Below are 27891 nucleotides of genomic sequence, written 5' to 3' on the forward strand. Positions count from 1 at the left end.
GTTGCCGTGGAAGAAGATATCTTCTTCCACCTCGATGCGGCCCGTGAGATACTTGAACGTCTCGATCATGTCTCCCCTCTCTCTGCGCTCCTCGAGCGAGTATAGCTGTAATTTATCTAACCGTTCTTTGTACGGGAGATCCTTGAGTCCCGAACCATCCGGATGGCCATTTTCTGGACCGACTCCAGCCTCAGCACATCCTTACGGTAATGCGGCCTCCAGAATTGCACACAGTATTCCAGGTGGGGGTCTCACCATGGATCTATACAATGGCATAATGACTTCAAGCTTACGGAGCATGTACTTTAGGTGAGGGACGATAGTGCAGAAATGTAGCTGGATACTACCAGATTTAACAAAATGATTACCAATAGCAGCCATATTGAGCTGAGTTTACTTTTTATTTTTTGCAACGGATGGGCTTCTGTTCTTCTGCTACCACCAGCTCCATCACACCGCTCTTCCCCAAAATGAGCAGCTGGTGGGAAGATAAGATCAAGGTAGTTGGGGGTAGACAATGACACTGGGACACATTTTTCCCCATTCCTGCAGGTAGTCATTTTCCCATCCAGTCAAGATTTTTTCCTGTCCCTGCCCCATTCCTACAAACTCCATCCTCATCTGCACAAGCCTCAAACACTTTCAAATCCTATTGTGATGTTATAATGCCTCATTCCACCAAATCAGGCATTCAAGCATTTTCCCTACCTATCCCGGTGGGCTCAGTCTATCTAAAGTACCTGGGGTAATGGGGTGATTTAAGTTGGCTTATTGTTTGAGAGCTTCTATACCGCTACTAATGACTGGGGAATCAATTCAGAAGGGTCTACATGAGCTTCTGTAGAGATGTTGCCACAAAGTGCCTCTGTGAGGTGTTAACAATACATGGGCTATACTGAAATACACTCAGTGGTGGTGTTGCCCAGGGTCACAAGGAGCAAGTCAGGGGTTTGAACCCACAACCTCAAGGTGCTGATTCTGTAGCTCTAACCATTGCTCCACAAAATCAAAAATTAAATAGACGCGCTGTTAAGCTGTTCTTGCAGAATCATACATTCATCCAGTCATATCATAACACATCGAAAATCATAAGCACAAAATGAGGAGAAAACAGACTGCCAGGAGTACACTGTACCCTAAGACAGTCTGTATCATCACAGGTCTGAAATAAACTCCACACATAGATGAACAGTAAATTTGTCATACATTCATAAACCTTTAGTTTCAAACGATGTATTCCAAACAGGATGATAAATTGTATTTTACTGCAAAAAGCTTCAAAAACAAAACCCAAAGTACAGCTGGGTAAATCACAGTCCAATTTGAAATACACTGTTTTAACACAATTCTAAGAAGCGTGAAAAAAACTTATCCGAGTCTGTGGAAACACATGTCTTCATTGTATGCAGTAGCGTACTTAGGGGGGTGCGGGGAGGTCCGCCCCGGGTGCATGCCCCAAGGGGGTGCACAGGAGAGAGCTGGACAGGGGACCCGCGGGGTTAAATATAACTCGAGTCGCGAGGCTCGTCTTCTGCTCCTACTGCCCTGCCGCTCACATATAGCAGATCGGAAGTCTTCCCCGATGTCAGCGCTGACGTCGGAGGGAGGGCTTAAGCAAAGCCTGCCCTCCGACGTCAGCGCTGACGTCGGGGAAGACTTCCGGTCGGCTTTGTGTGCGTGGCAGGACAGGCAGGAAATAGAAGACAAGCCTCGCGGCTCGAGCTCTATTTTGCTAAGTTGCTAAGATGGGCTGGGAGGCACACGCAAAACACAAAAGGGGGGAGGGAGTGCGTTTTGGTCACAAGGCATGAACTTGGGAGAGAGGAAGGGAGGGAAAGAGATGTTGAGGTGGGGGAGGGAATGCATTTTTGGACACAGAAGGCATGGACTTGGGAGAGAGGAAGGGAGGGAAAGAGATGCTGAGGTAGGGGAGGGAATGCGTTTTTGGACACAGAAGGCATGGACTTGGGAGTGAAGGGAGGGAAAGAGATGCTGAGGTGGGGGATGGAATGGGTTTTTGGACACAGAAGGCATAAACTTGGGAGAGAGGAAGGGAGGGAAAGAGATGCTGAGGTGGGGGAGGGAATGCATTTTTGGACACAGAAGGCATGGACTTGGGAGAGAGGAAGGGAGGGAAAGAGATGCTGAGGTGGGGGAGGGAATGCATTTTTGGACACAGAAGGCATGGACTTGGGAGAGAGGAAGGGAGGGAAAGAGATGCTGAGGTGGGGTAGGGAATGTGTTTTTGGACATAGAAGGCATGGACTTGGGAGAGGGAAAGAGATGGTTGTGTACATGGGGAATAGAAGAAAGGAGAATTTTTGGTCATAGGGAGGGAGTGAGGTACAGACAGTGGCATACCAGGGTGGGGTGGGGTGGTCTGCCCCGGGTTTACGCCCCAAGGGGGTGCACAGCTGGCCACCCTCCAGTGTTCTCCCTAGGTCGGCAAACTGCGTCTCTTTAGCCACTTGATTGCCACCGCCGTCATCGGAAACAGGCCGGCGCCGAGTTCTCCCTGCTTTTCCCTGTGGGGCCGACCAACTCTCGCCACCCGCGTCAATTCTGACATCAGAGAGGATGTTCTGGGCCAGCCAATCGCTGCCTGGCTGGCCCAGAACGTCCTCTCCGACGTTAGAATTGACGTCGGGTGGCGAGAGTCGGTTGGCCCCGCGGGGAAGAGAAGCAGAGTGAACTCGGCGCCGGCCTGTTCCCGATGGCGGCAGTGGCAGCCTATTCCCCAGTGGCGGTGGCAGCATTTTCCCAATGGTGGTGGCATAGGGGAGGGCAGGGAGAAAGAAAGAAAGAAAGGGGGGGACAGGAAGCCAGAAAGAAAGAAAGGGGGCAGGGTGAGAGAGAGAGAAAAACAGACATACAGAAAGAAAGGGGGTATGGAGAGAGAGAAAAAGAAAGAAGGGGCAGGGTGAAACAAAGAAAACGTTTGGGGAGGGAATGAGGTCTGGAGGAGAGGAAGCATACAGGAGGCTGAAAGAAGGGAAGAAATATTGGATGCACAGTCAGAAGAATAAAGTGCAACCAGAGACTGATGAAATTACCAAAGGTAGGAAAAATTATTTTATTTTCAATTTAGTGATCAAAATGTGTCCGTTTTGAGAATTTATATATGCGTTCTATATTTTGCACTATGGCCCCCTTTTACTAAACCGCAATAGCGTTTTTTAGCGCAGGGAGCCTATGAGCGTCGAGAGCAGCGTGGGGCATTCAGCGCAACTCCCTGCGCTAAAAACCACTATCGCGGTTTAGTAAAAAGGGAGGGGGAATATTTGTCTATTTTTGTATAGTTGTTACTGAGGTGACATTGCATAAAGTCATCTGCCTTGACCTCTTTGAAAACCTGCGGAATATAAATGATAATTAACATTTTCTCTGCGTACAGCGTGCTTTGGGTTTTTAAAATTTTATTGTTGGTAGATCATTTTGACTTGGCCACAAAGGTAAGGGGGAGGGAGGGAGGGGAGCTGCTGAAAGACATCTAGTAATCCTTGCAGGGAATTATTTTAGTAAAATCATGTTTTGTTATGTGACTGGCATTATTTAGACTTTAATTTCTATGAATGAATAGAATGAAAATGATATAAAATTACTTGCTTGTTTTTATGTGCGTGCGCTGAAGGAAAGTGGAGATAGAGTGGGCTGAGGACGCTGTAGGGAAATGGGGAAGAGAGAGTGGGGAGAAGACGCTGATTTATAAATTGACAATTGTACAGAATATTGTTTCTTTTTATACTTTAATATAAACAATTCAAGGCTTGTGTGGATGGAATCGGGTGGTTTGCAGGGATGGGGACCGAGCTTACAGGGATTAGTCCAATAAAATGGTATTTTTTTATTTCTCATTATTTGTTTTATTTTTATTTGTAAAGTGGTGATTGTTATCTATCAGTTTTTTCAAATTTACATCTACAGTACTGTCTTTATATTTTGCACTGTATTAGAGGACATGTGTTACTGTTTTTGTGGTGTTGCATTGTATCCAGGGTCTGGTTTCTTCGCGGTTCAGTTTAACTTTTGTCTACATATTTCTATTTTTAATTTGTGATTATTCCATATTGGGTGAGGGTGTATCTCTGTTCTGTATGTATGAAAAGAACATAGTTTTCAGTTGGCATTGACTACAGGATCAATTGACTGTGCGGGATCTGGCTTGTTTAGTTTTACAATGTATGTGTTGGTGTTCTAGTGCTTACTGCAGTGTTTAAGATGCTGCCTTTTCCTAGGTACACTCTTGTTGTGCGATATGTGGATTGTTACTAAAAATCATATTTTTCATATAGATGGGGGGGTGTCAAAAAATGATGGGCCCCGGGTGCCACATACCCTAGGTACGCCACTGAATGTATGACAAATTTACTGTTCATCTATGAGCAGAGTTTATTTCAGACCTGTGATGATACAGACTGCTTAAGGTACAGTGTACTCCTGGCAGTCTGTTTTCTCCTCGTTTTGTGCTTATGATTTTCTTTTTTGTTTAAATCTTTATTAATTTTCCAAAGTTAACAAAAATGCAGTACAGTATCTACACAAACAACATTATTCACATATGCATTTATAATCAATCAAAATCCCCACAGCAAGATAAGGAACCCCCCACCCCCACCCAACCAATACCTTGTGCTTATGATTTTCAATGTGTTATGAATGTATGATTCTGCAAGAACAGCTTAACAGCGCGTCTATTTAATTTCTGATTCTGTGGAGGAGTCTATACGGTTGTTCATCCTGTTTTTTGATTGGTTGATTTCAACAGTGCTCTAATCCCTGCGCCATTCGTTCCTACTGAAAACATTTAATTGGAAAGGGAATCCAGCAATATTGTCTGCGCTGTGGAAATTCAGAGCCCCTCGTTAAATTGAACAAATATCTTAAGTTTATTCCCTGCCCCTCTAAGGTTGGCTCTGCATGAGTGAGCGCAGAATTGTAAAACCTACTGCAGAAGAGGAAATACAGAACAGTTCTACCCAAATGGGTTTATAAGGACATAAGAATTGGCATACTGGGACCGAGCGAAGGTTCATCGAGCACATTCATGGTGGGTCTTCTGAAAAACCAACCGTCTGTAGGGTCAGCAGGTCAGGCGTGGGAAACCCTGATTGAGAACCAGAGGAAACGGGATGAAACTCCCAAGGAATTAGCAGCAGAAAGGGTGGTGGATACATGATAGAATCTCAGAAAGTGGTGAGGCAGAAACTTCACTACAAAGTGTAAGAGAACCACAGATTGTTTGGTTGTTTATTTATCCCCCGCCCTGATCCAGGGCGAGTTACACAATTACAAGTCACATTGACATGAACACACTAACACACCAAATATAAAATGTAATGTAATGTAATGTAATGTAATTTATTTCTTATATACCGCTACATCCGTTAGGTTCTAAGCGGTTTGTAGAAAATATACATTAAGATTATAAATGAGAAGTAAGAAGGTACTTAAAAAATTCCCTTACTGTCCCGAAGGCTCACAGTCTAACTAAAGTACCTGGAAATTAATAAAGAAGAGAAAATAAAGATGGTTGAAAAAAGAAAAATTCTATATGAACTTATAGGATGGAAATTAAACTGACAGTGAAGAACTGTATGAAAAATACATAAGAATGCAGTTAGAGAGGGTAGGTTACAATCTATTTATGGTATTTGTTTAATTGGAAGGTGTTAAGGTGGGTAATTTGATTTTTTTTTTTTTTTCCCCCTCCTTTCCTCTAGAACAGGGGTGTCCAACTTTTTGGCTTCCCTGGGCCGCATTGGCCGAAAAAAAATGACATAAAACATACAAGTCGCCTCAATGATGAACATCAGCAATACCCCTTTCATAAAAAGAAGAGTGAGGGCCAATGACCAGTCACAGGGACCTTACCCATCACAGGCCCTCCCCCCCATTTCTAACTTTTCTGCTTGTCTTCCCTAGGAACTGGACAGCACAATTGTGAAGCCTGCAAGACCAAAACACCCGGACAGGCAGGTAAGGCTGCTTTCTGCTCTGGGCACTAGGGGGCAGCAGTATAGACCTGATGACACACAATTCATAAGAACATACATAAGAACATAAGCAATGCCTCTGCTGGGTCAGACCTGAGGTCCATCATGCCCAGCAGTCCGCTCACGCGGCGGCCCAACAGGTCCAGGACCTGTGCAGTAATCCTCTATTTATACCCCTCTATCCCCTTTTCCAGCAGGAAATTGTCCAATCCTTTCTTAAACCCCTGTACTGTACTCTGCCCTATTACTCCCTCTGGAAGCGCATTCCAGGTGTCCACCACTCGTTGGGTAAAGAAGAACTTCCTAGCATTCGTTTTAAATCTGTCCCCTTTCAACTTTTCCAAGTGTCCTCTTGTTCTTTTATTTTTCGAAAGTTTGAAGAATCTGTCCTTCTCTACTCTCTCTATGCCCTTCATGATCTTATAAGTCTCTATCATATCCCCTCTAAGTCTCCTCTTCTCCAGGGAAAAGAGACCCAGTTTCTCCAATCTCTCAGCGTATGAGAGGTTTTCCATCCCTTTTATCAAGCGTGTCGCTCTCCTCTGAACCCTCTCGAGTAACGCCATATCCTTGAACTGACTTGCAATGCATTTTTGTTTCCCCCACCCTAGGTGGGATGAGAAACATGTCACCTCAGATACCAAAAATAGGGCCCAAATATATGCAAAGTTTTTTTTATTCTGAATGTTCATGGTAGAAAATCTGCAAACTGGGCTGGAATCTATTAATAGGAGTTCTACACTGCAGCATTTTTCTATTTGGTGTTGGTATTTCCCTAAGTCCCTTTTAAAATTAACTTCCACAGGAGCACTTCTTGCACATTACTGTAATGTTCTGAGATGCTACATACAATGATCACGGACTTGATGTTAACTTTGACCTCTCTTTAGAACCAAAGAGGAAGGGGAGAGGTGTGAACCTCTAAATGTGGTGAGGTTTAGTATGGTATGTATGGTACTTACCCAGGAGGTGGCCTGTAGTTTAGAGCTCTAGTTGTTCATGTTCCTCTGTCCATGTCAAAAGCAGACACTTAACCCTGGTGTCACACAATTGGGGCTTCTGTAAGAATAAGGAGGCAGAAGAGTTGGGTTGCTTTTTGGAAACGTGGACATCTATCAAAAAATGAGGACTCTCATTGGCTAGATGACAGTAAATGTCGCAACTTATTACCCATGCTTCTCGATGACATGTCTTTCGTTTTTCCCCTGCCTTCTGAGTTGCATCCCAGGAATGTCTGAGCATAGCATACTCAATGTTTCAGGACACATGTCACCTTGCATGAGTGATTTTGGGTCATTCACTGTGTTACCATCATCCAACAGCTAGGATGACTTATCCTCAAGCATGGCCACTCCCAGAGGTTCAAGGAATCGACTCTTCCATTTATAATTGATTTCTCCAACTCAAGTACTACGATGGTATCGGTGAGATACAGCAACATAGTAAGTGACAACAGATAAAGATCTGAACGGTCCATCCAGTCTTCCCAACAGTCACATGCATTATTAATTCATGATTAAATTGTCTGACAGAAAACGCCAGTAGCTGGAACCTAAGGAAAGGACTGGACAGACTTCAATGGTCTATGTCCCAGAAATGTCAAAGACAAAGTCCTCTCCAGCCCATCTCAAACTGAATGGCCATATATCAAGTTTATTTAGGATTTTATATACCGCCTATCAAGGTTATCTAAGCGGTTTTTACAATCAGGTACTCAAGCATTTTCCCTATCTGTCCCGGTGGGCTCACAATCTATCTAACATAGCTGAGGCTATGGAGGATTGAATGATTTATGCAGGGTCACAAGGACCAGTGCGGGATTTGAACCCACAACCCCACGGTGCTGAGGCTGTAGCTCCAACCACTGCGCCACACACTCCTCCTATAAGGGACCCAGACCGTGCAAGTCTGGCCAGTCCTGGTCTTACTACTTCACACCTGGAGTCACCATCTAAGCGCCACTCGGCACATCACACACAAGCAATCATTGAAGTTCTGGGGGTTTTATACCCTTCATTTTCTAATTAGAGATCCTATGTGTTCATCTTGCACCTGTTTGAATTTCGTTACCATTTTTGTCTCCAGCATCTCCTTTGGAGGACATAAGAGGCATCAACCACCCTCTCCATGAAACTTCAGTTCATGTCCTTTTGTTTTTACCATTTTCCCTTATCTATCTCTATATTAATGCCTTTCAAGTATTTTAATGTCTGTATCATCTCTCCCCTTTCCCTCCTTTCCTCTAGAACAGGGGTGTCCAACTTTTTGGCTTCCCTGGGCCGCATTGGCCGAAAAAAAATTTTCTGGGCCACACAAACATTAACACTAGCCGATGAGCAAAAAAAAAAAAAAAAGGTTGAGCAGGTCCCAAATTTGCAATCACTAATATATAAGATGTACGTATCTAATAATAAACCTTCATTAAAGGAACACTGTGGAGAGGAACCCAAAAAAAGCAGTAATGCTTACCCTGGCTGAGTGATCCTCCACGTGCACCGCTGACAGTGGGAGCAGCCACAGGCTTCCACATCCCCACTCTGATGAGCAGGGATGTGCGCAATGGTTTTCCCATTCACTTCTATTACAGCTACGGTGAGCCTCTTCAGATGTGAGCCTCATCAGAGCGGGGATGCTGAATCAGCTGTCAGGAGCGCATGTGGATGATCGTTTAATCAGGGTAAATATTAGTGCTTTTTTGGGCCTCCCACTTTGAGCTTAGGCTCCCTCAAAATGAATATCTCCCCTGCTGTAGCTAGTAGGGATCTCCAAGCCTCACCAACTGACGGCCACCTCCTCCCCCTCCAACTTCCCAAGTTCTGCAGCTGGCAGCAATATTGCAGAGCTGCTGCCTTCCCTCCTCCCTGACCCCCTTTGGCTTTCATGCATGCACGAAAGCAGGGGCAGCTTGGGGATATTGCCATTGGCTGCAAAGCTTGGAGATTTTGAGTTGCCAGACTGGAGTTGGCAGAGCTTGGGAATCCCCACTAGCTCAAGTATTTATAAATAGCACTCAGGCAGGGAGAAACTTTGGTGCCCATCCACTAATTATGGGCTCCAGTCCCTCCCCTAAATCAGCTGTATATGACTACGCCACTGAATACAAAAATAATTGTGATGCACATATCCCAAAGCTAACATGTTCCAGTTAATAAATTCAAAATAAAACAATTTTTTTTTCTACCTTGTTGTCTGGATGTTTTATTTTTCCATCATCTTGGTCCCAGTTTCTCTTTCTGCTTTTTCTCTCTCTTCAACTAATTCTCTTTCCAGTGTCTGCTGTCCATTTTTCCTCCTCTTCTCTCGTTCCATTTCCTTCTTATGCCTGTCTCCAATGTATTGATTTTTCCCTTTCAGCTTTTTTAACTTTTTCCTTTCTGTCTCTGTCTACTCAAATCTTGCCTTCTTTCTCACCCTTCTTCTTTTTAAATGTTCAGCTACCTCTCAATTCTCCATCTTCTCTCAATCTCTAGCTCTCCCATTTTCCATCTCACTGCTTTCCCACTCAAATCTTGCCTTCTTTCTCTCCCTTCTTCTTTTTAAATGTTCAGCTACCTCTCAATTCTCCATCTTCTCTCAATCTCTAGCTCTCCCATTTTCCATCTCACTGCTTTCCCACTCAAATCTTGCCTTCTTTCTCACCCTTCTTCTTTTTAAATGTTCAGCTACCTCTCAATTCTCCATCTTCTCTCAATCTCTAGCTCTCCCATTTTCCATCTCACTGCTTTCCCACTCAAATCTTGCCTTCTTTCTCACCCTTCTTCTTTTTCAATGTTCAGCTACCTCTCAATTCTCCATCTTCTCTCAATCTCTAGCTCTCCCATTTTCCATCTCACTGCTTTCCCACTCAAATCTTGCCTTCTTTCTCACCCTTCTTCTTTTTAAATGTTCAGCTACCTCTCAATTCTCCATCTTCTCTCAATCTCTAGCTCTCCCATTTTCCATCTCACTGCTTTCCCACTCAAATCTTGCCTTCTTTCTCACCCTTCTTCTTTTTAAATGTTCAGCTACCTCTCAATTCTCCATCTTCTCTCAATCTCTAGCTCTCCCATTTTCCATCTCACTGCTTTCCCACTCAAATCTTGCCTTCTTTCTCACCCTTCTTCTTTTTAAATGTTCAGCTACCTCTCAATTCTCCATCTTCTCTCAATCTCTAGCTCTCCCATTTTCCATCTCAATGCTTTCCCACTCAAATCTTGCCTTCTTTCTCACCCTTCTTCTTTTTAAATGTTCAGCTACCTCTCAATTCTCCATCTTCTCTCAATCTCTAGCTCTCCCATTTTCCATCTCACTGCTTTCCCACTCAAATCTTGCCTTCTTTCTCACCCTTCTTCTTTTTAAATGTTCAGCTACCTCTCAATTCTCCATCTTCTCTCAATCTCTAGCTCTCCCATTTTCCATCTCACTGCTTTCCCACTCAAATCTTGCCTTCTTTCTCACCCTTCTTCTTTTTCAATGTTCAGCTACCTCTCAATTCTCCATCTTCTCTCAATCTCTAGCTCTCCCATTTTCCATCTCACTGCTTTCCCACTCAAATCTTGCCTTCTTTCTCACCCTTCTTCTTTTTCAATGTTCAGCTACCTCTCAATTCTCCATCTTCTCTCAATCTCTAGCTCTCCCATTTTCCATCTCACTGCTTTCCCACTCAAATCTTGCCTTCTTTCTCTCCCTTCTTCTTTTTCAATGTTCAGCTACCTCTCAATTCTCCATCTTCTCTCAATCTCTAGCTCTCCCATTTTCCATCTCACTGCTTTCCCACTCAAATCTTGCCTTCTTTCTCACCCTTCTTCTTTTTCAATGTTCAGCTACCTCTCAATTCTCCATCTTCTCTCAATCTCTAGCTCTCCCATTTTCCATCTCACTGCTTTCCCACTCAAATCTTGCCTTCTTTCTCACCCTTCTTCTTTTTCAATGTTCAGCTACCTCTCAATTCTCCATCTTCTCTCAATCTCTAGCTCTCCCATTTTCCATCTCACTGCTTTCCCACTCAAATCTTGCCTTCTTTCTCACCCTTCTTCTTTTTAAATGTTCAGCTACCTCTCAATTCTCCATCTTCTCTCAATCTCTAGCTCTCCCATTTTCCATCTCACTGCTTTCCCACTCAAATCTTGCCTTCTTTCTCACCCTTCTTCTTTTTAAATGTTCAGCTACCTCTCAATTCTCCATCTTCTCTCAATCTCTAGCTCTCCCATTTTCCATCTCACTGCTTTCCCACTCAAATCTTGCCTTCTTTCTCACCCTTCTTCTTTTTCAATGTTCAGCTACCTCTCAATTCTCCATCTTCTCTCAATCTCTAGCTCTCCCATTTTCCATCTCACTGCTTTCCCACTCAAATCTTGCCTTCTTTCTCACCCTTCTTCTTTTTCAATGTTCAGCTACCTCTCAATTCTCCATCTTCTCTCAATCTCTAGCTCTCCCATTTTCCATCTCACTGCTTTCCCACTCAAATCTTGCCTTCTTTCTCACCCTTCTTCTTTTTAAATGTTCAGCTACCTCTCAATTCTCCATCTTCTCTCAATCTCTAGCTCTCCCATTTTCCATCTCACTGCTTTCCCACTCAAATCTTGCCTTCTTTCTCACCCTTCTTCTTTTTAAATGTTCAGCTACCTCTCAATTCTCCATCTTCTCTCAATCTCTAGCTCTCCCATTTTCCATCTCACTGCTTTCCCACTCAAATCTTGCCTTCTTTCTCACCCTTCTTCTTTTTCAATGTTCAGCTACCTCTCAATTCTCCATCTTCTCTCAATCTCTAGCTCTCCCATTTTCCATCTCACTGCTTTCCCACTCAAATCTTGCCTTCTTTCTCACCCTTCTTCTTTTTAAATGTTCAGCTACCTCTCAATTCTCCATCTTCTCTCAATCTCTAGCTCTCCCATTTTCCATCTCACTGCTTTCCCACTCAAATCTTGCCTTCTTTCTCACCCTTCTTCTTTTTAAATGTTCAGCTACCTCTCAATTCTCCATCTTCTCTCAATCTCTAGCTCTCCCATTTTCCATCTCACTGCTTTCCCACTCAAATCTTGCCTTCTTTCTCACCCTTCTTCTTTTTAAATGTTCAGCTACCTCTCAATTCTCCATCTTCTCTCAATCTCTAGCTCTCCCATTTTCCATCTCACTGCTTTCCCACTCAAATCTTGCCTTCTTTCTCACCCTTCTTCTTTTTAAATGTTCAGCTACCTCTCAATTCTCCATCTTCTCTCAATCTCTAGCTCTCCCATTTTCCATCTCACTGCTTTCCCACTCAAATCTTGCCTTCTTTCTCACCCTTCTTCTTTTTAAATGTTCAGCTACCTCTCAATTCTCCATCTTCTCTCAATCTCTAGCTCTCCCATTTTCCATCTCACTGCTTTCCCACTCAAATCTTGCCTTCTTTCTCACCCTTCTTCTTTTTAAATGTTCAGCTACCTCTCAATTCTCCATCTTCTCTCAATCTCTAGCTCTCCCATTTTCCATCTCACTGCTTTCCCACTCAAATCTTGCCTTCTTTCTCACCCTTCTTCTTTTTAAATGTTCAGCTACCTCTCAATTCTCCATCTTCTCTCAATCTCTAGCTCTCCCATTTTCCATCTCACTGCTTTCCCACTCAAATCTTGCCTTCTTTCTCACCCTTCTTCTTTTTCAATGTTCAGCTACCTCTCAATTCTCCATCTTCTCTCAATCTCTAGCTCTCCCATTTTCCATCTCACTGCTTTCCCACTCAAATCTTGCCTTCTTTCTCACCCTTCTTCTTTTTCAATGTTCAGCTACCTCTCAATTCTCCATCTTCTCTCAATCTCTAGCTCTCCCATTTTCCATCTCACTGCTTTCCCACTCAAATCTTGCCTTCTTTCTCACCCTTCTTCTTTTTCAATGTTCAGCTACCTCTCAATTCTCCATCTTCTCTCAATCTCTAGCTCTCCCATTTTCCATCTCACTGCTTTCCCACTCAAATCTTGCCTTCTTTCTCACCCTTCTTCTTTTTCAATGTTCAGCTACCTCTCAATTCTCCATCTTCTCTCAATCTCTAGCTCTCCCATTTTCCATCTCACTGCTTTCCCACTCAAATCTTGCCTTCTTTCTCACCCTTCTTCTTTTTCAATGTTCAGCTACCTCTCAATTCTCCATCTTCTCTCAATCTCTAGCTCTCCCATTTTCCATCTCACTGCTTTCCCACTCAAATCTTGCCTTCTTTCTCACCCTTCTTCTTTTTCAATGTTCAGCTACCTCTCAATTCTCCATCTTCTCTCAATCTCTAGCTCTCCCATTTTCCATCTCACTGCTTTCCCACTCAAATCTTGCCTTCTTTCTCACCCTTCTTCTTTTTAAATGTTCAGCTACCTCTCAATTCTCCATCTTCTCTCAATCTCTAGCTCTCCCATTTTCCATCTCACTGCTTTCCCACTCAAATCTTGCCTTCTTTCTCTCCCTTCTTCTTTTTCAATGTTCAGCTACCTCTCAATTCTCCATCTTCTCTCAATCTCTAGCTCTCCCATTTTCCATCTCACTGCTTTCCCACTCAAATCTTGCCTTCTTTCTCACCCTTCTTCTTTTTCAATGTTCAGCTACCTCTCAATTCTCCATCTTCTCTCAATCTCTAGCTCTCCCATTTTCCATCTCACTGCTTTCCCACTCAAATCTTGCCTTCTTTCTCACCCTTCTTCTTTTTCAATGTTCAGCTACCTCTCAATTCTCCATCTTCTCTCAATCTCTAGCTCTCCCATTTTCCATCTCACTGCTTTCCCACTCAAATCTTGCCTTCTTTCTCACCCTTCTTCTTTTTCAATGTTCAGCTACCTCTCAATTCTCCATCTTCTCTCAATCTCTAGCTCTCCCATTTTCCATCTCACTGCTTTCCCACTCAAATCTTGCCTTCTTTCTCACCCTTCTTCTTTTTCAATGTTCAGCTACCTCTCAATTCTCCATCTTCTCTCAATCTCTAGCTCTCCCATTTTCCATCTCACTGCTTTCCCACTCAAATCTTGCCTTCTTTCTCACCCTTCTTCTTTTTCAATGTTCAGCTACCTCTCAATTCTCCATCTTCTCTCAATCTCTAGCTCTCCCATTTTCCATCTCACTGCTTTCCCACTCAAATCTTGCCTTCTTTCTCACCCTTCTTCTTTTTAAATGTTCAGCTACCTCTCAATTCTCCATCTTCTCTCAATCTCTAGCTCTCCCATTTTCCATCTCACTGCTTTCCCACTCAAATCTTGCCTTCTTTCTCACCCTTCTTCTTTTTCAATGTTCAGCTACCTCTCAATTCTCCATCTTCTCTCAATCTCTAGCTCTCCCATTTTCCATCTCACTGCTTTCCCACTCAAATCTTGCCTTCTTTCTCACCCTTCTTCTTTTTCAATGTTCAGCTACCTCTCAATTCTCCATCTTCTCTCAATCTCTAGCTCTCCCATTTTCCATCTCACTGCTTTCCCACTCAAATCTTGCCTTCTTTCTCACCCTTCTTCTTTTTCAATGTTCAGCTACCTCTCAATTCTCCATCTTCTCTCAATCTCTAGCTCTCCCATTTTCCATCTCACTGCTTTCCCACTCAAATCTTGCCTTCTTTCTCACCCTTCTTCTTTTTAAATGTTCAGCTACCTCTCAATTCTCCATCTTCTCTCAATCTCTAGCTCTCCCATTTTCCATCTCACTGCTTTCCCACTCAAATCTTGCCTTCTTTCTCACCCTTCTTCTTTTTCAATGTTCAGCTACCTCTCAATTCTCCATCTTCTCTCAATCTCTAGCTCTCCCATTTTCCATCTCACTGCTTTCCCACTCAAATCTTGCCTTCTTTCTCACCCTTCTTCTTTTTCAATGTTCAGCTACCTCTCAATTCTCCATCTTCTCTCAATCTCTAGCTCTCCCATTTTCCATCTCACTGCTTTCCCACTCAAATCTTGCCTTCTTTCTCACCCTTCTTCTTTTTCAATGTTCAGCTACCTCTCAATTCTCCATCTTCTCTCAATCTCTAGCTCTCCCATTTTCCATCTCACTGCTTTCCCACTCAAATCTTGCCTTCTTTCTCACCCTTCTTCTTTTTCAATGTTCAGCTACCTCTCAATTCTCCATCTTCTCTCAATCTCTAGCTCTCCCATTTTCCATCTCACTGCTTTCCCACTCAAATCTTGCCTTCTTTCTCACCCTTCTTCTTTTTCAATGTTCAGCTACCTCTCAATTCTCCATCTTCTCTCAATCTCTAGCTCTCCCATTTTCCATCTCACTGCTTTCCCACTCAAATCTTGCCTTCTTTCTCACCCTTCTTCTTTTTCAATGTTCAGCTACCTCTCAATTCTCCATCTTCTCTCAATCTCTAGCTCTCCCATTTTCCATCTCACTGCTTTCCCACTCAAATCTTGCCTTCTTTCTCACCCTTCTTCTTTTTAAATGTTCAGCTACCTCTCAATTCTCCATCTTCTCTCAATCTCTAGCTCTCCCATTTTCCATCTCACTGCTTTCCCACTCAAATCTTGCCTTCTTTCTCACCCTTCTTCTTTTTAAATGTTCAGCTACCTCTCAATTCTCCATCTTCTCTCAATCTCTAGCTCTCCCATTTTCCATCTCACTGCTTTCCCACTCAAATCTTGCCTTCTTTCTCACCCTTCTTCTTTTTAAATGTTCAGCTACCTCTCAATTCTCCATCTTCTCTCAATCTCTAGCTCTCCCATTTTCCATCTCACTGCTTTCCCACTCAAATCTTGCCTTCTTTCTCACCCTTCTTCTTTTTAAATGTTCAGCTACCTCTCAATTCTCCATCTTCTCTCAATCTCTAGCTCTCCCATTTTCCATCTCACTGCTTTCCCACTCAAATCTTGCCTTCTTTCTCACCCTTCTTCTTTTTAAATGTTCAGCTACCTCTCAATTCTCCATCTTCTCTCAATCTCTAGCTCTCCCATTTTCCATCTCACTGCTTTCCCACTCAAATCTTGCCTTCTTTCTCACCCTTCTTCTTTTTAAATGTTCAGCTACCTCTCAATTCTCCATCTTCTCTCAATCTCTAGCTCTCCCATTTTCCATCTCACTGCTTTCCCACTCAAATCTTGCCTTCTTTCTCACCCTTCTTCTTTTTCAATGTTCAGCTACCTCTCAATTCTCCATCTTCTCTCAATCTCTAGCTCTCCCATTTTCCATCTCACTGCTTTCCCACTCAAATCTTGCCTTCTTTCTCACCCTTCTTCTTTTTCAATGTTCAGCTACCTCTCAATTCTCCATCTTCTCTCAATCTCTAGCTCTCCCATTTTCCATCTCACTGCTTTCCCACTCAAATCTTGCCTTCTTTCTCACCCTTCTTCTTTTTCAATGTTCAGCTACCTCTCAATTCTCCATCTTCTCTCAATCTCTAGCTCTCCCATTTTCCATCTCACTGCTTTCCCACTCAAATCTTGCCTTCTTTCTCACCCTTCTTCTTTTTCAATGTTCAGCTACCTCTCAATTCTCCATCTTCTCTCAATCTCTAGCTCTCCCATTTTCCATCTCACTGCTTTCCCACTCAAATCTTGCCTTCTTTCTCACCCTTCTTCTTTTTCAATGTTCAGCTACCTCTCAATTCTCCATCTTCTCTCAATCTCTAGCTCTCCCATTTTCCATCTCACTGCTTTCCCACTCAAATCTTGCCTTCTTTCTCACCCTTCTTCTTTTTCAATGTTCAGCTACCTCTCAATTCTCCATCTTCTCTCAATCTCTAGCTCTCCCATTTTCCATCTCACTGCTTTCCCACTCAAATCTTGCCTTCTTTCTCACCCTTCTTCTTTTTCAATGTTCAGCTACCTCTCAATTCTCCATCTTCTCTCAATCTCTAGCTCTCCCATTTTCCATCTCACTGCTTTCCCACTCAAATCTTGCCTTCTTTCTCACCCTTCTTCTTTTTCAATGTTCAGCTACCTCTCAATTCTCCATCTTCTCTCAATCTCTAGCTCTCCCATTTTCCATCTCACTGCTTTCCCACTCAAATCTTGCCTTCTTTCTCTCCCTTCTTCTTTTTCAATGTTCAGCTACCTCTCAATTCTCCATCTTCTCTCAATCTCTAGCTCTCCCATTTTCCATCTCACTGCTTTCCCACTCAAATCTTGCCTTCTTTCTCACCCTTCTTCTTTTTCAATGTTCAGCTACCTCTCAATTCTCCATCTTCTCTCAATCTCTAGCTCTCCCATTTTCCATCTCACTGCTTTCCCACTCAAATCTTGCCTTCTTTCTCACCCTTCTTCTTTTTCAATGTTCAGCTACCTCTCAATTCTCCATCTTCTCTCAATCTCTAGCTCTCCCATTTTCCATCTCACTGCTTTCCCACTCAAATCTTGCCTTCTTTCTCACCCTTCTTCTTTTTCAATGTTCAGCTACCTCTCAATTCTCCATCTTCTCTCAATCTCTAGCTCTCCCATTTTCCATCTCACTGCTTTCCCACTCAAATCTTGCCTTCTTTCTCACCCTTCTTCTTTTTCAATGTTCAGCTACCTCTCAATTCTCCATCTTCTCTCAATCTCTAGCTCTCCCATTTTCCATCTCACTGCTTTCCCACTCAAATCTTGCCTTCTTTCTCACCCTTCTTCTTTTTCAATGTTCAGCTACCTCTCAATTCTCCATCTTCTCTCAATCTCTAGCTCTCCCATTTTCCATCTCACTGCTTTCCCACTCAAATCTTGCCTTCTTTCTCACCCTTCTTCTTTTTCAATGTTCAGCTACCTCTCAATTCTCCATCTTCTCTCAATCTCTAGCTCTCCCATTTTCCATCTCACTGCTTTCCCACTCAAATCTTGCCTTCTTTCTCACCCTTCTTCTTTTTCAATGTTCAGCTACCTCTCAATTCTCCATCTTCTCTCAATCTCTAGCTCTCCCATTTTCCATCTCACTGCTTTCCCACTCAAATCTTGCCTTCTTTCTCACCCTTCTTCTTTTTAAATGTTCAGCTACCTCTCAATTCTCCATCTTCTCTCAATCTCTAGCTCTCCCATTTTCCATCTCACTGCTTTCCCACTCAAATCTTGCCTTCTTTCTCACCCTTCTTCTTTTTAAATGTTCAGCTACCTCTCAATTCTCCATCTTCTCTCAATCTCTAGCTCTCCCATTTTCCATCTCACTGCTTTCCCACTCAAATCTTGCCTTCTTTCTCACCCTTCTTCTTTTTAAATGTTCAGCTACCTCTCAATTCTCCATCTTCTCTCAATCTCTAGCTCTCCCATTTTCCATCTCACTGCTTTCCCACTCAAATCTTGCCTTCTTTCTCACCCTTCTTCTTTTTAAATGTTCAGCTACCTCTCAATTCTCCATCTTCTCTCAATCTCTAGCTCTCCCATTTTCCATCTCACTGCTTTCCCACTCAAATCTTGCCTTCTTTCTCACCCTTCTTCTTTTTCAATGTTCAGCTACCTCTCAATTCTCCATCTTCTCTCAATCTCTAGCTCTCCCATTTTCCATCTCACTGCTTTCCCACTCAAATCTTGCCTTCTTTCTCACCCTTCTTCTTTTTCAATGTTCAGCTACCTCTCAATTCTCCATCTTCTCTCAATCTCTAGCTCTCCCATTTTCCATCTCACTGCTTTCCCACTCAAATCTTGCCTTCTTTCTCACCCTTCTTCTTTTTCAATGTTCAGCTACCTCTCAATTCTCCATCTTCTCTCAATCTCTAGCTCTCCCATTTTCCATCTCACTGCTTTCCCACTCAAATCTTGCCTTCTTTCTCACCCTTCTTCTTTTTCAATGTTCAGCTACCTCTCAATTCTCCATCTTCTCTCAATCTCTAGCTCTCCCATTTTCCATCTCACTGCTTTCCCACTCAAATCTTGCCTTCTTTCTCACCCTTCTTCTTTTTCAATGTTCAGCTACCTCTCAATTCTCCATCTTCTCTCAATCTCTAGCTCTCCCATTTTCCATCTCACTGCTTTCCCACTCAAATCTTGCCTTCTTTCTCACCCTTCTTCTTTTTCAATGTTCAGCTACCTCTCAATTCTCCATCTTCTCTCAATCTCTAGCTCTCCCATTTTCCATCTCACTGCTTTCCCACTCAAATCTTGCCTTCTTTCTCACCCTTCTTCTTTTTCAATGTTCAGCTACCTCTCAATTCTCCATCTTCTCTCAATCTCTAGCTCTCCCATTTTCCATCTCACTGCTTTCCCACTCAAATCTTGCCTTCTTTCTCACCCTTCTTCTTTTTCAATGTTCAGCTACCTCTCAATTCTCCATCTTCTCTCAATCTCTAGCTCTCCCATTTTCCATCTCACTGCTTTCCCACTCAAATCTTGCCTTCTTTCTCACCCTTCTTCTTTTTCAATGTTCAGCTACCTCTCAATTCTCCATCTTCTCTCAATCTCTAGCTCTCCCATTTTCCATCTCACTGCTTTCCCACTCAAATCTTGCCTTCTTTCTCACCCTTCTTCTTTTTCAATGTTCAGCTACCTCTCAATTCTCCATCTTCTCTCAATCTCTAGCTCTCCCATTTTCCATCTCACTGCTTTCCCACTCAAATCTTGCCTTCTTTCTCACCCTTCTTCTTTTTCAATGTTCAGCTACCTCTCAATTCTCCATCTTCTCTCAATCTCTAGCTCTCCCATTTTCCATCTCACTGCTTTCCCACTCAAATCTTGCCTTCTTTCTCACCCTTCTTCTTTTTCAATGTTCAGCTACCTCTCAATTCTCCATCTTCTCTCAATCTCTAGCTCTCCCATTTTCCATCTCACTGCTTTCCCACTCAAATCTTGCCTTCTTTCTCACCCTTCTTCTTTTTCAATGTTCAGCTACCTCTCAATTCTCCATCTTCTCTCAATCTCTAGCTCTCCCATTTTCCATCTCACTGCTTTCCCACTCAAATCTTGCCTTCTTTCTCACCCTTCTTCTTTTTCAATGTTCAGCTACCTCTCAATTCTCCATCTTCTCTCAATCTCTAGCTCTCCCATTTTCCATCTCACTGCTTTCCCACTCAAATCTTGCCTTCTTTCTCACCCTTCTTCTTTTTCAATGTTCAGCTACCTCTCAATTCTCCATCTTCTCTCAATCTCTAGCTCTCCCATTTTCCATCTCACTGCTTTCCCACTCAAATCTTGCCTTCTTTCTCACCCTTCTTCTTTTTCAATGTTCAGCTACCTCTCAATTCTCCATCTTCTCTCAATCTCTAGCTCTCCCATTTTCCATCTCACTGCTTTCCCACTCAAATCTTGCCTTCTTTCTCACCCTTCTTCTTTTTCAATGTTCAGCTACCTCTCAATTCTCCATCTTCTCTCAATCTCTAGCTCTCCCATTTTCCATCTCACTGCTTTCCCACTCAAATCTTGCCTTCTTTCTCACCCTTCTTCTTTTTCAATGTTCAGCTACCTCTCAATTCTCCATCTTCTCTCAATCTCTAGCTCTCCCATTTTCCATCTCACTGCTTTCCCACTCAAATCTTGCCTTCTTTCTCACCCTTCTTCTTTTTCAATGTTCAGCTACCTCTCAATTCTCCATCTTCTCTCAATCTCTAGCTCTCCCATTTTCCATCTCACTGCTTTCCCACTCAAATCTTGCCTTCTTTCTCACCCTTCTTCTTTTTCAATGTTCAGCTACCTCTCAATTCTCCATCTTCTCTCAATCTCTAGCTCTCCCATTTTCCATCTCACTGCTTTCCCACTCAAATCTTGCCTTCTTTCTCACCCTTCTTCTTTTTCAATGTTCAGCTACCTCTCAATTCTCCATCTTCTCTCAATCTCTAGCTCTCCCATTTTCCATCTCACTGCTTTCCCACTCAAATCTTGCCTTCTTTCTCACCCTTCTTCTTTTTCAATGTTCAGCTACCTCTCAATTCTCCATCTTCTCTCAATCTCTAGCTCTCCCATTTTCCATCTCACTGCTTTCCCACTCAAATCTTGCCTTCTTTCTCACCCTTCTTCTTTTTCAATGTTCAGCTACCTCTCAATTCTCCATCTTCTCTCAATCTCTAGCTCTCCCATTTTCCATCTCACTGCTTTCCCACTCAAATCTTGCCTTCTTTCTCACCCTTCTTCTTTTTCAATGTTCAGCTACCTCTCAATTCTCCATCTTCTCTCAATCTTTAGCTCTCCCATTTTCCATCTCACTGCTTTCCCACTCAAATCTTGCCTTCTTTCTCACCCTTCTTCTTTTTAAATGTTCAGCTACCTCTCAATTCTCCATCTTCTCTCAATCTCTAGCTCTCCCATTTTCCATCTCACTGCTTTCCCACTCAAATCTTGCCTTCTTTCTCACCCTTCTTCTTTTTCAATGTTCAGCTACCTCTCAATTCTCCATCTTCTCTCAATCTCTAGCTCTCCCATTTTCCATCTCACTGCTTTCCCACTCAAATCTTGCCTTCTTTCTCACCCTTCTTCTTTTTCAATGTTCAGCTACCTCTCAATTCTCCATCTTCTCTCAATCTCTAGCTCTCCCATTTTCCATCTCACTGCTTTCCCACTCAAATCTTGCCTTCTTTCTCTCCCTTCTTCTTTTTCAATGTTCAGCTACCTCTCAATTCTCCATCTTCTCTCAATCTCTAGCTCTCCCATTTTCCATCTCACTGCTTTCCCACTCAAATCTTGCCTTCTTTCTCACCCTTCTTCTTTTTCAATGTTCAGCTACCTCTCAATTCTCCATCTTCTCTCAATCTCTAGCTCTCCCATTTTCCATCTCACTGCTTTCCCACTCAAATCTTGCCTTCTTTCTCACCCTTCTTCTTTTTCAATGTTCAGCTACCTCTCAATTCTCCATCTTCTCTCAATCTCTAGCTCTCCCATTTTCCATCTCACTGCTTTCCCACTCAAATCTTGCCTTCTTTCTCACCCTTCTTCTTTTTCAATGTTCAGCTACCTCTCAATTCTCCATCTTCTCTCAATCTCTAGCTCTCCCATTTTCCATCTCACTGCTTTCCCACTCAAATCTTGCCTTCTTTCTCACCCTTCTTCTTTTTCAATGTTCAGCTACCTCTCAATTCTCCATCTTCTCTCAATCTCTAGCTCTCCCATTTTCCATCTCACTGCTTTCCCACTCAAATCTTGCCTTCTTTCTCACCCTTCTTCTTTTTCAATGTTCAGCTACCTCTCAATTCTCCATCTTCTCTCAATCTCTAGCTCTCCCATTTTCCATCTCACTGCTTTCCCACTCAAATCTTGCCTTCTTTCTCACCCTTCTTCTTTTTCAATGTTCAGCTACCTCTCAATTCTCCATCTTCTCTCAATCTCTAGCTCTCCCATTTTCCATCTCACTGCTTTCCCACTCAAATCTTGCCTTCTTTCTCACCCTTCTTCTTTTTCAATGTTCAGCTACCTCTCAATTCTCCATCTTCTCTCAATCTCTAGCTCTCCCATTTTCCATCTCACTGCTTTCCCACTCAAATCTTGCCTTCTTTCTCACCCTTCTTCTTTTTCAATGTTCAGCTACCTCTCAATTCTCCATCTTCTCTCAATCTCTAGCTCTCCCATTTTCCATCTCACTGCTTTCCCACTCAAATCTTGCCTTCTTTCTCACCCTTCTTCTTTTTCAATGTTCAGCTACCTCTCAATTCTCCATCTTCTCTCAATCTCTAGCTCTCCCATTTTCCATCTCACTGCTTTCCCACTCAAATCTTGCCTTCTTTCTCACCCTTCTTCTTTTTCAATGTTCAGCTACCTCTCAATTCTCCATCTTCTCTCAATCTCTAGCTCTCCCATTTTCCATCTCACTGCTTTCCCACTCAAATCTTGCCTTCTTTCTCACCCTTCTTCTTTTTCAATGTTCAGCTACCTCTCAATTCTCCATCTTCTCTCAATCTCTAGCTCTCCCATTTTCCATCTCACTGCTTTCCCACTCAAATCTTGCCTTCTTTCTCACCCTTCTTCTTTTTCAATGTTCAGCTACCTCTCAATTCTCCATCTTCTCTCAATCTCTAGCTCTCCCATTTTCCATCTCACTGCTTTCCCACTCAAATCTTGCCTTCTTTCTCACCCTTCTTCTTTTTCAATGTTCAGCTACCTCTCAATTCTCCATCTTCTCTCAATCTCTAGCTCTCCCATTTTCCATCTCACTGCTTTCCCACTCAAATCTTGCCTTCTTTCTCACCCTTCTTCTTTTTCAATGTTCAGCTACCTCTCAATTCTCCATCTTCTCTCAATCTCTAGCTCTCCCATTTTCCATCTCACTGCTTTCCCACTCAAATCTTGCCTTCTTTCTCACCCTTCTTCTTTTTCAATGTTCAGCTACCTCTCAATTCTCCATCTTCTCTCAATCTCTAGCTCTCCCATTTTCCATCTCACTGCTTTCCCACTCAAATCTTGCCTTCTTTCTCACCCTTCTTCTTTTTCAATGTTCAGCTACCTCTCAATTCTCCATCTTCTCTCAATCTCTAGCTCTCCCATTTTCCATCTCACTGCTTTCCCACTCAAATCTTGCCTTCTTTCTCACCCTTCTTCTTTTTCAATGTTCAGCTACCTCTCAATTCTCCATCTTCTCTCAATCTCTAGCTCTCCCATTTTCCATCTCACTGCTTTCCCACTCAAATCTTGCCTTCTTTCTCACCCTTCTTCTTTTTCAATGTTCAGCTACCTCTCAATTCTCCATCTTCTCTCAATCTCTAGCTCTCCCATTTTCCATCTCACTGCTTTCCCACTCAAATCTTGCCTTCTTTCTCACCCTTCTTCTTTTTCAATGTTCAGCTACCTCTCAATTCTCCATCTTCTCTCAATCTCTAGCTCTCCCATTTTCCATCTCACTGCTTTCCCACTCAAATCTTGCCTTCTTTCTCACCCTTCTTCTTTTTCAATGTTCAGCTACCTCTCAATTCTCCATCTTCTCTCAATCTCTAGCTCTCCCATTTTCCATCTCACTGCTTTCCCACTCAAATCTTGCCTTCTTTCTCTCCCTTCTTCTTTTTCAATGTTCAGCTACCTCTCAATTCTCCATCTTCTCTCAATCTCTAGCTCTCCCATTTTCCATCTCACTGCTTTCCCACTCAAATCTTGCCTTCTTTCTCACCCTTCTTCTTTTTCAATGTTCAGCTACCTCTCAATTCTCCATCTTCTCTCAATCTCTAGCTCTCCCATTTTCCATCTCACTGCTTTCCCACTCAAATCTTGCCTTCTTTCTCACCCTTCTTCTTTTTCAGTGTTCAGCTACCTCTCAATTCTCCATCTTCTCTCAATCTCTAGCTCTCCCATTTTCCATCTCACTGCTTTCCCACTCAAATCTTGCCTTCTTTCTCACCCTTCTTCTTTTTCAGTGTTCAGCTACCTCTCAATTCTCCATCTTCTCTCAATCTCTAGCTCTCCCATTTTCCATCTCACTGCTTTCCCACTCAAATCTTGCCTTCTTTCTCACCCTTCTTCTTTTTCAATGTTCAGCTACCTCTCAATTCTCCATCTTCTCTCAATCTCTAGCTCTCCCATTTTCCATCTCACTGCTTTCCCACTCAAATCTTGCCTTCTTTCTCACCCTTCTTCTTTTTCAATGTTCAGCTACCTCTCAATTCTCCATCTTCTCTCAATCTCTAGCTCTCCCATTTTCCATCTCACTGCTTTCCCACTCAAATCTTGCCTTCTTTCTCACCCTTCTTCTTTTTAAATGTTCAGCTACCTCTCAATTCTCCATCTTCTCTCAATCTCTAGCTCTCCCATTTTCCATCTCACTGCTTTCCCACTCAAATCTTGCCTTCTTTCTCACCCTTCTTCTTTTTCAATGTTCAGCTACCTCTCAATTCTCCATCTTCTCTCAATCTCTAGCTCTCCCATTTTCCATCTCACTGCTTTCCCACTCAAATCTTGCCTTCTTTCTCACCCTTCTTCTTTTTCAATGTTCAGCTACCTCTCAATTCTCCATCTTCTCTCACTCTCTAGCTCTCCCATTTTCCATCTCACTGCTTTCCCACTCAAATCTTGCCTTCTTTCTCACCCTTCTTCTTTTTCAATGTTCAGCTACCTCTCAATTCTCCATCTTCTCTCAATCTCTAGCTCTCCCATTTTCCATCTCACTGCTTTCCCACTCAAATCTTGCCTTCTTTCTCACCCTTCTTCTTTTTCAATGTTCAGCTACCTCTCAATTCTCCATCTTCTCTGTCTCTAGCAATCCCATTTCCCATCTCACTCCTTTCCCAGCCTCCTATTTCCTTCTATCTACTCCCCATTACCACATTTCTACCACTGTACTCACTGCTCTCTCACTCATCTTGTCATCTCCCTTTTGATCTCATCCATCTGGCTCACCACTTTAAGAAGGTTCATAGACAACGGCGCGAAAGACAAAAGCACGCGCCGACAATTGAGCGCAGCGCGCGCCGCCGCACCGCTCTAAATTACAGTTTTTAGGGGCTCCGATGGGGGATTTTGTTGAGGAACCCCCCCAGTTTACTTAATAGACATTTCGCCGGCATTATGGGGGGTTTGGGGGGTTGTAACCCTCCACATTTTACTGTAAACTGAACTTTTTCCCTAAAAACAGGGAAAAAGTAAAGTTTTCAGTAAAATGTGGGGGGTTACAACCCCCCACAATGCCCCCACAACGCGGCGCGATGTCTATTAAGTAAAGTGTAGGGATTCCCCCCCACAGCCCCCGTCGGAGCCCTAAAAACAGTAATTTAGAGTGGCGCGGCGGCGCACACTGCGCTCAATTGTCTGGGCGCGCCTTTGTCCTGGTGCGCTTTTGACCTGACACCCTTTAAGAATCCCCTTCCATCTATCCTCTGGTCAGGCTATAATTCCCTGTCCTTTTCTTTCCATCTCCTAGCATCTTCTTATCCCAGCTCTCTTCCCTCCTGCCCTCCTATGGGTCCATCTCTGCTCCTCTATCCCCATGGTCCAACATTTTGCTCCCTCTCTTTTCTGTTTTTCTTCTTCCCTCCCCCCCCTTGATGCTGAACAATGAAATGGAGGGGGGAAAAAAGAGAGATGCTGCATCTCTCTGCCTTCCTAACATTTCTCCCTTCCTCTCTACAATCCAACTTCTCTCCCTTTCTCTTTCCAACTGCCCCCATCCCATCTCTCCCCCTGCCTGCCTGCCTGCCTTCCCCAGGTCCACCATTTCTCCCTTTCTCTTCCCAACAGTTCTCCCATCAAGTATCTCTTTCCCTCTTCCTCCACACCACCCAGGTCCAACTTTCTCCCTTAAGACTATTGCCCACCATCTCTCTGCCCTGTTTCTGGCCCTATAAGCTCTCTCCCCAAATCCAATCTAGCACTTCTTTCAATACCCCCCCCCCCTCTGTACTTAAAAAAAAATGTCCAGGAAGCTTCCTCGGCCCAGTATGTTCTCCCCCCCTTCTCTCTCCCCAATTGCACCATCTATTTCCCTCTCTCAGACACCCAATTCTCCCTTTCTATTATCTCCCTCACCTCTGCATCTCTTTCATTCACTCCCTCCATTCTTCCATCTTATGGCTCATACTCCCCTCTATCTTTCCCTTCATTCTGTCTCCTTCACTGCTGCCCCCAGCCCTCTCTGCCTTCTCCTGAAGGGCTACTGCTGCTGTTGTCTGTAACTCCCAGTTCCTAAGCCCGTTGATTTTAAAGATTATTTTAGCACAGGGGAAGAGCTTAGATCATTATGAGACTGGAGAAGAGAGAGGTTAGTCCTGAAGTTTCCTTAAATCTATGAGCTGTACAGAAGGAGGGGAGGGAGGGAGGGAAGGTAGTGGGGAGAATGAATGAACTCCATGCCACCCTTCGGGGCTAGAAACCACAGGATGGGCTTCTCTCTGCAAGACGCATGCGGCCCCGCTCACGCTCGAGGGTGTTTACCATCTTGCTGGGTGCCTCGGTGATGTGGTGTTTTCTGTCTTGCCGGCGCCCTCCACCGCATCACCCTCGAGTGTTAGCGGGGCTGAACAAAATACTTCTTGGGGCTGCATGTGGCCTTTGGGCCACGGGTTGGACACCCCTGCTCTAGAGTATACACATTCAGGTCTTCAATCTCTTCTCCCATGTCTTTTGGTACCATTTTTGTCACTTTCCTCTGGCCCACTTCAAGTCTTTTTACATCCTTAGCTTGATTTGACCTCCAAAACCTAGAAACGGAGAAACATAAAGGGAGATTGAAACACAGAAATATGATGGCAGATAAGTCAAATAGCCCATCCAGTCTGCCTATCCGTAGCATCCACTATTTCCTCCTCTCCCTAACAGATCCCACTTCCCTGTCCCATGTTGTCTTGAATTCAGACACAGTCTTTGTCTCTACCGTCTCTACCATCCTTTCTGTAAAAACGTATTTTCTTAGATTACTCCTGAGCCAATCACCAGTAAGTCTGACTTCTGTGGTAAGCAAATGAATGGAAACGCTTATGAAACAGAGAAAGGTCAAGTTTCTGGAATCCAGAGGCAACATGGCATCACTAGAGGGAGGTCTTGTCAGACAAACTGATCAATTTCTTTGACTGGGTGACTAGAAAATTGGATAGAGGATGTGCACTAGATGTGATGTATTTAGATTTTAGCAAAGCCTTTGACAGTGTTCCACACAATAAATAAATAAACTGAGTGCCCTCAGGATGGGTCCCAAAGTGAGGGGCTGGGTCAGGGACTGGTTGAGTGGAAGGCGACAGAGGGTAGTGATCAATGGAGATCGCTCTGAGGAAAGGGATGTTACCAGTGGTGTGCCTCAAGGTTCTGTTTTTGGGCCTGTTCCTTTTAACATTTTTGTGAACGATATTGCTGAAGTGCTGTCGGGTAAGATTTAACTACAATAGAGTGGTGTGAATAACATTAAGAAAGACCTGGTGAAGCTTGAAGCATGGTCTGAAATTTGGCAGCAAAGATTTAAGGCTTCTAGCTTTTGCCGTCTCCTTTTCTACCTGTTTGGCCACCTTTAGATCTATCCCACCCATGACCCGCTCCTCTTTTGTGCACAGATGTTCTTCACTCACTAAACTGTACCATTCCCTCCCTCGGGTTTCTGCAGCCCAAACGCAAAACCTTGCATTTGTTAGCATGAAATCTTAGCTGCCAAGTTTCAGACCATTCTTCATGCATCGCCAGGTCCTCCCTCAGGGGTGTCT

General features: G+C 43.4%; 1 protein-coding gene across 5 annotated transcripts in view; it reads left to right on the forward strand.

Annotated features, from left to right (window-relative positions):
• Positions 1-27891, forward strand: part of LOC117360863 (rac GTPase-activating protein 1-like) — a 116493-nt gene that overhangs the window by 26692 nt on the left and 61910 nt on the right. For all 5 annotated transcript variants that reach the window (XM_033945388.1, XM_033945389.1, XM_033945385.1 and 2 more), the window contains exon 6: positions 5923-5976. In XM_033945388.1, the coding sequence (XP_033801279.1) occupies positions 5923-5976 (54 nt within the window). The remainder of the gene's footprint in view (positions 1-5922; positions 5977-27891) is intronic.

This window comes from Geotrypetes seraphini, chromosome 5 (assembly GCF_902459505.1).
Source record: "Geotrypetes seraphini chromosome 5, aGeoSer1.1, whole genome shotgun sequence".
NCBI lineage: Eukaryota > Metazoa > Chordata > Amphibia > Gymnophiona > Dermophiidae > Geotrypetes > Geotrypetes seraphini.